Source organism: Nansenia antarctica (genome assembly GCF_963989245.1).
Source record: "Nansenia antarctica genome assembly, chromosome: 18".
NCBI lineage: Eukaryota > Metazoa > Chordata > Actinopteri > Argentiniformes > Microstomatidae > Nansenia > Nansenia antarctica.
The window spans coordinates 6,184,603-6,196,237 of record NC_137691.1 but is presented as its reverse complement, the minus strand read 5'-3'; the positions used below and the strand labels follow the sequence as shown (position 1 = coordinate 6,196,237).

At 45.8% G+C, this 11,635-nt stretch overlaps 1 protein-coding gene across 1 annotated transcript; it reads left to right on the top strand.

Annotated features, from left to right (window-relative positions):
* Positions 1–2,672: 2,672 nt before the first annotated feature.
* Positions 2,673–11,425, top strand: prph (peripherin; the record flags this gene model as incomplete). The annotated part of the gene is made up of 6 exons (XM_080548708.1): positions 2,673–3,229; positions 7,752–7,812; positions 9,091–9,186; positions 9,885–10,049; positions 10,392–10,517; positions 11,201–11,425. The coding sequence occupies 6 exons, from the start codon at positions 2,673–2,675 to the stop codon at positions 11,423–11,425; spliced, it is 1,230 nt and encodes a 409-aa protein (XP_080404834.1).
* Between the last annotated feature and the right edge of the window lie 210 nt (positions 11,426–11,635).

The following is an 11,635-nucleotide window of genomic DNA, read 5'->3' as shown; positions in this document are numbered from 1 at the left end:
AATTATGCAACATGTCTTTGTGATGGCCGCTGCTTCTCTGCTAGGAGACACCACCAATAACCTGAGTGGAAACATGAGGAGCATAGAGATCTATACATGAGAAGGTGCTTTTTGTCCTAGACCTTAGTGTGGCAAGAGTCTTGGTGTGTGTGTGTGTGTGTGTGTGTGTGTGTGTGTGTGTGTGTGTGTGTGTGTGCGTGTGTGTGTGTGTGTGTGTGTGTGTACATGTGAGAAGGGGTGGGGATGCAGGGCATAGGAAACCTGATCAGAGGCCATATGGGAATAGAAGTCTTTACCGGAAAATGAACATTGAAGAATTGCTGTTGCAGTGTGTAATTTTCCATTAAGAAGGAGAGAGAGGGCGAAAGAGAGAGAGGGGGAGAGAGAGAGAGAGAGAGAGAGAGAGAGAGAGAGAGAGAGAGAGAGAGAGAGAGAGAGAGAGAGAGAGAGAGAGAGCGAGGAGACTAATTTAGTATGAAGCAGGTTGATTAGATTATGGTGCGAGGACCAACACACAGGAAATTCATTACTGAGAAAGCCATACATGGGCTGCAGCTGGTCAAACGCTGTAGTCAGGCAGCCTCACATAGGAAGAGAGAGAGAGAGAGAGAGAGAGAGAGAGAGAGAGAGAGAGAGAGAGAGAGAGAGAGAGAGAGAGAGAGAGAGAGAGAGAGAGAGAGAGAGAGAGAATAGCAGTTTAGAACAGAAATGTACTGAATATTGCATGTTCCATAATTCTTTGGCTGAACTTTGACTCTGAATTTCAAGATTAGAGATGGTTTGGAGTGATGTGCATGTGCAGAGAGAAAGGAAGAATAGTAGAGAGAAGTGCAGATCATGAGAGGGAGAGAGAGGGGGTTGCAGGGGGGGGGGACGACACACATGGGAGACATGAGAAGAGAGAGAGACCCTCCCACCGTTGATAAGGTGCATACTCAGCATTGCGTCAACCTTACATTGGATTGGATCGGTAGCATGTCTTTGCACACATCAACTAAAACAACTGCAGACAAGCACTTACACACATGCTGTACCCCGCATGCATGACGCGCACACACGCACACACACATACAACCTGGCACACACAGTTACCGCAGACTGCAGGAGTCGCCTTGAACTTCACAGAATGTACTTTTTTGTCATTTCTACGCCAATCTCTTGTATGTAGTTCAACAACATACAGCAACAACAGGTGACAGTGCAGTTATTATTATTATTATTATTATTATTATTATTATTATTCAATGACAGCACAATAAAGTATCAATAAAATAAATGTGATACTACTTTTTTCCACCCTTTATTACAGTGAATTGTCAGTTTTCCAGAGTAAATTGTTTCACCAAATGCAGCTCTGCTACTGCTGAAGTTCATCATTGTGTTGTATTTGATCTATTTCTTATCTCCCATCTCTTGTTTTATTGTGTTGTATTTTATTTACTATTGTCTTTTATGTTCAGCACTTGGAGTTGCATTGAATGTCTGACTTGTGATATATAAATAAAGTTTTGATTGAACAAAATGTCCCTCTGAGCATTTGCTGATGTTGTTGTTTTTTTACATGAAAAGTTGCCCATCCCTAATCCTGAATACAATTTGAATACAGATCAGTTGATACCAGGCAGGGCACACCAGTTCTGTGGGATAGGATTTCACAGTCATTGCTCTTCCCTAACTACCCAGAACATCAATACAATAATTCATTACTGTGAAGAGAAAGCAAAGAGAGAGAGAGAGAGAGAGAGAGAGAGAGAGAGAGAGAGAGAGAGAGAGAGAGAGAGAGAGAGAGAGAGAGAGATGGGAGGAAAATATATAATTCAATGAATTAAGCCCTGCCTTGTTACAATTAAATTAGCTACAGAGATACAGACTGTACACAAATAATTTTGAACACAAGCATTGTCAGTTTGGGGATTTTCATTCAAAGAAACAGCAGCCGCAAAGGTTAGAGTCCTATCAAGGGTTTACCGGTATTGTGCAGTAACCTCACGATGGATTCACAATGATGATGAAGTGGTGGGTGATATATCACATGTGGACAAGATACAGATAAACAAAGGCAATTACAAGCGACCAGAGGAGATGCGAGAGGATAGAGTAGAATATAAACAGGGGAGATGGATCGAAAGAGAGGAGAGTTCTTGAACGGTAATGGAAAAAGAGCAAGGAAGCAAGCAAGGAACACAGCATCCTGGAGGATCAACTGTCAAGGTGAGGAGGGAGTGGGGAGGGGGGAGAGCTGGGAGCTGGGTTTGGCAATGGAGACATCTTTAGCGATCGAAGCATTAACGTGGGAGACAGTTTGGCCTCCTGCCATGTGCTACTGATAAAAGGGAAGGGCAGGTGGGAGAGAGAGAGAATTAGAGGAAGAGAGAAGGAGGAGGGTCTACTGGATGCAAGGGAGTGGCCTTTAGACTGTATGTGGAAGAGTGATGGATAGAGGGAGGAGGCAGGGGCTCTGGAGGCTGGGTGGTGAGGAGGAGGGGGGAGGTTTGCAGAGAGGCGGGGGGGGCAGCACAGGGGGGGGGGTGAAGAGGATGGGATGTCCAGCTCGCTTGTATAAAAGCCCAGATGCTCCTCAGTCGGACGTCCTGTTGCTTCACCACTGCTACCACGCTCCTCCAACACCACCACAGACAGAAAGAAAGAAAGAAAGAAAGGCAAGGACAACCATGAGCCACCCTTCAACGCGCACCTCCTCCACCTCCTACCGCCGCACGTTCGGGGCGCCCAACCCCATCTCCATGACGTCCTACTCCCCCATCTCCTCCTCCCGCATGGGGGCCGGGGGCCGCTACATGGGCCGCTCCATGTCTCCCGTGGTGCCCTCCCGCTCCTCCAACTACCTCCAGCAGCAGCGCGTGCGCTCCAGCACCCAGCCCCCCCGCCTCAGCTACGACAAGCTGGACTTCGCCCTGGCCGACGCCGTCAACGCTGAGTTCCTGACCACACGCAACAACGAGAAGGTGGAGCTGCAGGAGCTCAACGACCGCTTCGCCAGCTTCATCGACAAGGTGCGCTACCTGGAGAACCAGAACAGCGGGCTCCAGCAGGAGCTGAGCCAGTACAAGGGGCAGCACGAGAAGGGGCAGGCCAACCGGGCCACGGACCTCTTCCAGGACGAGCTGAGGGAGCTGAGGCGCCAACTGGACGTCATGGGCAAGGAGAGGGACCAGATCGAGGTGGAGAGAGACAACATGGCCGAAGACATGGCCCTGCTGAAGCAGAGGTGAGTGGAGGGACACCCGTGGAGGGGGAAGGAGGGGGAGAGATAGAGGGGTGGAGGGGTGGAGGAACAGGGGTGAGAAGGTTTTGGGCAGTGTGGTAACCGGTATGGTAGAAAGTTTATGGGAGCAAAGGGATGGGATGGGAAGGGATGGGATGGGGGGGGTGGGTGGGTAGGTTTTGCATGAGTGTGTGGCTAATGTATACATATTTGAGGAGGAAGGGGTTAAGGCGGTGGTTGTTTGGGTATAGGTGCATAGGTGATGTCGAAATATTTTGGGGAGCGATGGAGGGGGGTAAAAGGAGGGGGGGATGATTGGAGGAAATGTGGGTAGTGTGTGAGTGATGTACTGTCGAAAGATCGGGAGGTGGCTATGATTGGCTGGGGGCTTCAGCGATTGGGAGTGTATTCAAGAGGCTGGCAAAGGGCGTAGGGAGGTTTCTTTGGGCTTTGCTGTTGATTGGCAAGTTAGTCGGATAATGGGCAGAGTTGAGTCGGAGGGAAGGGAGTGGCCATGGGTGTGGACGTTGTGGACAATTACCTTGTTTTAAAACACTGCGTTTTAAACACTGATAAGGCACAGGGGGTCCTTGGGCCTCTGCCAAGCTCAACCGGGCGGCATGGAGGGAATGGGGTGGCAGTAGGGAGGGATGGGGTGTGGCACTGGGGAGGGACGAACACAAAAGATCTGCAGCATATTACCTCACTCACTGTGCTCTACTGCAGTGTGTGTGTGTGTGTGTGTGTGTGTGTGTGTGTGTGTGTGTGTGTGTGTGTGTGTGTGTGTGTGGATAATGTGTGCGTGTGCTGAATGTCATGGCCACGGACAGGAACATAAAACAAGACCCATGCAAGTACTTCATCATATCATAACCCAGCAACACGTTGAATACATTAGCAGAACATTCCGTATCTTCTGTGTATACAAACAAGGACATCGAAACGTCAACAGATTTGAATTTTTAACAGTTAACAGTCAACTTCGAATCATACAGATATCATTAAGGACATACGTTAGTATATAAGAATTATTGTAGGCATAGCAAATACTTAATAACAGATATGACACATTTGATTTCAAATTACATTGAAATGACATCAGCCCTTTAAATCTAAATAAGATTATGTTGTCTTGAAACATAAAAACAACCACACCAACACATGTGTAGGGCAAAGCATTTCTTTTCATTTGGGTCATTTTGAAGGATAATCACACACACACACACACACACACACACACACACACACACACACACACAGACACCCACACCCACATACACACACACACACACACACACACACACACACACACACACACGCACACAGACACCCACACCCACATACACACACACACACACACGCACACACCACGCCCGCACATATCATGCCCTGCTCTAGACAGAGAGAGAGTGAGAAAGAGAACTGACAGGAAAGGAGGATGGATAGACTGCGCAGAGGGTGGGGCCGGCTGGGAGAGGAGTGGGAGGGGGGGGAGAGGAGTGAGAGGGAGAGGACTGGGAGGGGGGAGAGGAGTGAGAGGGAGAGGACTGGGAGGGTGGAGCCAGGAGGGTGGAGAGGACTGGGAGGGTGGAGCCAGGAGGGTGGAGAGGGAGGGGGGAGAGGAGTGAGAGGGAGAGAGGACTGGGAGGGTGGAGCCAGGAGGGCGGAGAGAGAGGGCGGAGAGAGAGACGGGGGAGGAGAGTCGGGGAGATGTGGTGGAGAGAAAAACGGCATCTGGAAAAATCAATGTCTCAATGAGAGTGATTCCATTAGGAGGGTGTTCAGTGTCCCCCTGTGCTGATGGGACGGTGCCAGAGACCCCATTAGGAAGAAAGGACCCCTGCGACAAAACATGAATTAAAGATGAGGCAGCAGGTCCAACCCCCGCCCATGCAGCCACACCCCCGCCCCCCCTCTCCCTCTATGTCCAGTCTGGGCATTAGCACTTATAATTAGTCTGAAGGGGGTGGGGCCTGAGAGACAGACAGGAGATATACAGGCAGGGGAAATACATGAGGATACATTAGAGAACATGGTGTGCAGTGACATCACAGTTATGATGTCATTTATGATGACTCACCACCATCAGTGGGAGTAGACACCTCCCTGGTTTTATTAAGATGCATATAAAACCAAAAGCTTGATAGAGCTGTTTCTATTCAACCAGGTTTTTTATGACATTTTACATGACATTTTTGGTATTTAACAGACGCCTTATTCCAAAGCGACTTACAACAAATACATTTGACTAAGTGAATCATCTAACCAGGCACGCGGGAAGGTATTTTGACTGGGGGTGCTGAGGTGCTGTCTATACGCTACAGGGAAAAAAATTGCCAGGGAAAAAATTATAACGATTTCTCTCCCTCCCTCCCTCCCTCTCGCTGATTGCTCGTTCGCTCACACGCACTGATAGGGCTTTCACACCGGCAAAGAACCGTGCCGGTTCGCGTTCGCGTTCGGAAACCTCTGAACCTTGGTGCTGTCTGGCGAACGAGCCCGCGTTCATACCAGTGTAACCTGAACCATCCGCGTCATCAACGCTGGGTGATGAAGGGGCGGGATAAACAAAACAATTCATAACTAGATGGCAGCTACTTCACTGGAAAAGAGGATAATATCTTCCACTACTACAGTATCTGAAATAAACACAATTTTCTGTGAAACAAAACAAAAGACACTTTCTATATGCGTTCTTTTACTAATCAGCTGCTCCATTACTGGAATAGAAATGGCTTACGAAATTCGCGTTCGCGCATGTCCGCGCGCGTGTGCGTGTGTGTGTTTGCTGAGCATGTGAGGAAGATAGAGAGAATAATGACACTTTTGATATTGTTTTTGATCACTAATGATTAGATTTAGATTAGATTACATTTTGTCTACTTCCTCCTTGCTGGTCTCTGAAGCCTAGAATAGGACACACCCACTGACGACGTGACTGTTCTACGTTTTGGTTCGCGCTTGAGAACCACTATTTTTTGGTGCCCGCTGCGAACCAACTTTTCAGGTTCCGAACCAATTGAGCTTCGGTCTGAACGCGCCGGCCGGTTCCAGACTTGGTTTGCGAACGCGAACCAGCACGGTTCTTTGCCGGTGTGAAAGCCCTAACAGTGGCATAACGACGGGCCCCAATGCACGGGCAATAATAGTTAAGCACGCACGCACCCACACACTACAACGACGTAACGTTAAATATTTTACCAACAATGTGTTGGAATTTACAGTAATTTCCACTCAGCTCACAGTGTCCCACAATGTCCACAAACATGATGTTGACCATTATTACAGACAGCACTCCATGTCGATTGTTATTGCCTCTTAACGGAAGCCCTTCGCTGCCGAAGAATCGGATGGATCTGAATATCAGTTCTAATACGTTTCTGGCCGTCTGTTGCTCTTTCTCAACAACGTCCGACAGTAGAGCATTAATGGGAGTGTTGTTAAGCGAAGCAAGCAACTGCATCAGCATCTTCTTCCAACTCCACTTCAATTGTTCTGGCTGATTTAGCATTTTTGCTAAAGAACTCAGAGATTCCCTAGCAAGATATGACCATGTGATCACTAACATTAAAACTAACAAACACATTTTTACATTTATTACAAAAAACACATTTATTTTTATTCCCAAAAGCAACAATAGTTATTATATTGTTTTAACTTATTGTTTGAATAATATTTTTATTTTTTAAATTCAGGCAGGAGGAGCTCCTTCTGCCTGCCGCTAGGGGGTGCTGCAGCACCCTCAGCACCCCCCTTCCCGCGTCCCTGCATCTAACCACCAGTCATAGCAGGAGAAAATAATCTATGCTCAGGCCAGGGGCCATTGGCAGTCATTGTGCTAGAGGAAGGAAGATTGTTTTGTTGTTTTATGAGGTTTAAAGATTTAAAAGCTATTAACGAAACAAACAATTGAATTCGGGAAATGGTAGGCTTAGCTGGCTAAGAAGCTGGCTCAAGAAGTGTTAGGCAGCGTGTGACGTCGGCGTCCAAGGATGGGTGATTTGTATTGGGGAGCAGCTGCTGACCCCATTGGATATGCGCCCAAATCCTTTTACAGGAGAGTCAATCACCAAATTGATCCAAAGGCTTTTTTTTGCCAGATGATGCCTCCTTCTGGGCAGATCCATGACACCAAGTCACACAGCACTTCTGCAATTACCACTCAACCCTCCTGACCTTCTGCTTTAGCTGACTTTACGTCTACCACAAACAAAAGACCACAAACTCGTGATGTTAGAATTATAAGGTTCTATCTCCATTTTTGGTCAAAATTTAGTTTTTTACATAATCTGATCCATTAGGTGTCTATTAATGCCTGTGTGGTGTTATTTTTTAAATGTTGACATTTTTGAGTTAGTAATTCATAAAATACAAAGGTTCTGTCTCACAAAACATAATGGAATGTAAACACTTTGACGCTCAATATCTCTGAACTGCCCTAAACGGAGATAGAACCTTATAATTCTAGGGTCACGAACTGTCTATTATTCCAATGTTAAGCCCCTCACACACTCTCTTTGCACAGGCTGGAAGAAGAGGCCCAGAAGAGGGCTGAGGCTGAGAAAGACCTGATCCACTTCCGCAAGGTAAACACCACCTCAGCTCAACTGACAGTACAGATAAATCTATGTTTTTTTTGGGCAGCGTGGAGTATTGATTCCAGATGGCAAAGTTATGAATCAATCACTCAGCATTATAATCACATTGCACTACTCCTGCATTTCGTTGTCTGGTACTTCTGGTACTCTGCAATGACAATAAAGTTGAATCTAATCTAATCTAATTTAAACATGGCCATTTCTGTCTGGAGCCAAGCTTTTGACTCAATTCCATCATACCCCTATGTAACAGTGACATCTAGAGGTCAGTTGCGGTAGAGCACACCTCATGATAATGTGAGAGTTCCATGTTAAGAACCATGTAAACAAGGCATACCATACCATGTCCCAGACATGACGCAATACTAACACAACTGCATTGTCATGATATCAGTAAATGCTGTTGTGGTGGAAGTCTAGGATTTAACCGTCGTTAACAGTCAGAAAACATTTGTCATTAGCTCTTCAGAGATGAGAAACAAGAAATGGAAATCTTGCACACCACCACGATATATAGGTTATATGATCATTTATTGCTTGCTAGCAGAGACAGATACAATACCGAGGATTGACAGAGTCCAACGTTGATCGAGCATAGGTCTGGGGGGCCGCAACACGCCTCACCCCATTTATAGGAATACAGAAGCATTGCAACACACCATACACTATTGCAACCCACTACAGGTTACACAAAGGTCAGATTAGCAGTTGTCTGAGGATGGACATATGAAGGAAACCAGATACGGAAGTATCACACCACAGACACACCATTATTGGCTAGGCTGGGAAACATACCAGTTTGGAGTCTCACAGTCAGTTACATCACTCATGTGACCTGATTCTTACAACAATGGGGCAACCCCCTAGGGCATAATGTATACAAAGGATGTACATACTACCAGTATACGTTAAACTGAACAGTTATATTACTAAATGGTTGACTGGAGGGCCTTTTCAGCCGCAGCCCCGTCCCTCTGGAACGCCCTCCCCAACCACATCAGACAGGCCAACACCCTCGCAACATTTAAACAGGCCCTCAAAACCCACCTCTTCAAGCCTATTCCCACCTCTTCAACCTCTTATTATTATTATTATTATTATTATTATTATTATTATTATTATTATTATAAACAGTTCTATGAAGAATGGAATACAGTTTCCCATTACAATTTCTTTCCGCTATTATTAGTGTGTTATCTGAATGTTTTGTTGGCCTGTATAAGGGTTGATGAAATGCTAACAGGTGTTTAACCGCACCATGACTAGGACGTGGACGATGCCACACTGTCCCGTCTGGACCTGGAGAGGAAGATCGAGTCTCTGATGGACGAGATTGAGTTCCTCAAGAAGCTGCATGATGAGGTAGGTGCTGATGCTCCTGCGACCAGCACTGGAGTTGAGGTGGGATGAGGGGGGATGGCATCCCCCCCGAAATAAAAACGGTCAAAATCATCCCCCTTCTAAAACTGCCATCCCCCCTTTTCATCTGTTATGTCATTTTATCAATGAACGTGGTATTACTGCTATTTCAACATTTAGTTTTGTGCATATTGAGTGAAATACTGTGGGCGAGGGGGCACACACACTTGCAATTATATTTTTACCAAGTCACTGACACTGAAGTCACTGACGATGTGGGGATGCTAAAATTGTCCCCATATGATCAAATCCACCATCCCCCCTGATTTCCGTTTACAACTTGAGTACTGCCTGCAACTATACCATACACTGCAAAAAGTCAATCTAAGTAAGATTAAATATCTTAAATCGAGGCAGTATGCTTGTTTTTTGTCTGACTGCACTAGCTTTAAGATATCTGTTACTTGTTTTAAGAGAATCTTGGCAAGTTAAAATATCCTGATCTGTTGGCAGATAATCTTGCTTATTTTTTTTTTAATTGTTTTTGAGAGCTGACTTTATGCAGGGTTCACAGTGGTCCTGATGTCTGATCACACATAACCATTGCCGTTCTTTATCAAATCATATTACGGTCATGTTGATCACTATGGTTACGATGATGCCGTGGTCTGACCGTGGCTGTGCTCTGCTGTGCTCCTCAGGAGATCCAGGATGTGCAGGTGAGCGTCCAGACCCAGCAGCTGAAGATGGAGGTGGACCACAGCGCCAGGCCCGACCTGACCTCCGCCCTCAGGGATATCAGGGCCCAGTACGAGAACATCGCCTCCAAGAATATGCACGAGTCAGAGGAGTGGTACAAGTCTAAGGTGAGGGGCAGTAGCAGAGAGAGGCACAAATGCAACTAGACCACATAGAAAACAAGAAAACATACACAATGTACGAAAGACAAACATACACAAATATGCCAGCTCAAACACACACTACTTATACACGCACACACACACGCGCGCACACACACACACGTACGCACACACACACACACACACACACACACACACGCACGCACACGCACACACACACACACACACACACACACACACGCACACACACACACACACACACACATACGCACACACACACACACACACACACACACACACAGTACAGTGATTTCATCATTTGTGTGTCCTTGTTCTGTCCCTCTGCAGTTTACTGACATGACAGACTCTGCCAAGCGCAACACTGATGCTCTGAGGCAGGCCAAGCAGGACGCCGGAGACTCCCGCAGGCAGATCCAGTCCCTCAACTGTGAGATCGATGCACTGAAGAGCACGGTGAGGCCTCACATAACCTGGCTATTTATTAATTACTACACTGCAAAAAGTAAATCTAAAGTATGTTGAAATATCTTAAATCAAGGCAATATATGCTTGTTTTTTGTCCGACTGCACTAGTTTTAAGATAATCTTTTCGTACTTTTACAAAATAAAAAATATTGGAATATTGAATATTGAAATATTCCTGTTCTGTTGGCAGATCATTTTACTCATTTTAAGTAATATTTCCCCCTTTTTATTGCTTGTTTTTGAGAGCTGACGTTCTGCAATGTATAATCACCTCCTGCTTAAGCAATTCTAAATAATCATTTATAATAATCGTTTATAATAATCGTTTATAATAATCGTTTAGAATAATCGCTTATAATAATCGTTTATAATAATCGTTTAGAATAATCGTAGCCTAATCATAGCTGCCTGCCACCAACCACTCAAGTGGGTCATGCAGCATGTATGTGGAGGATGACATGAGTCACCATGGTACAATATGTTCTATGAGTATGTGGCTTATGTCTTGTTGTACTATTGTCTTTTATTTATTTTGACTTATCTTACCTATTGCCTTATTGTCTTGTGCTGCAATGTCCGAAACTGAAGGCTAAGAATATTACTCTCTTTACACTGTACACACTGTAATGTGACGTAACAATAACAACTTGAAACGTGAAACTCTTTCTCAGAACGAGGCCCTGATGAGGCAGATGCATGAGATGGAGGACCAGTTTGGCGTGGAGGCCAACGGCTACCAGGACAACGTGAACCGACTGGAGGAGGAGCTCCACCACCTGAAGGACGAGATGTCTCGCCATCTCAGGGAGTACCAGGACCTCCTCAATGTGAAGATGGCCCTGGACATTGAGATCGCCACTTACCGCAAGCTGCTGGAAGGGGAGGAGAGCAGGTGAGGGGCGAGAGATTGTTGTGACGTTATCGTTATTTAAATTCGATTTTTTAAAAGTGTTTATTAGTTGTCCAGTTCCAAGCCGTATATATTATCAACACGTATATATAAATATTGGGGGCCCAATCTGAGACACTGGGACATCCCAGGGTCTCTGCAGACTTCCTTGATGATTGAGATTGACAACATCTGTCACCAAGTGCTATTCTGGGGT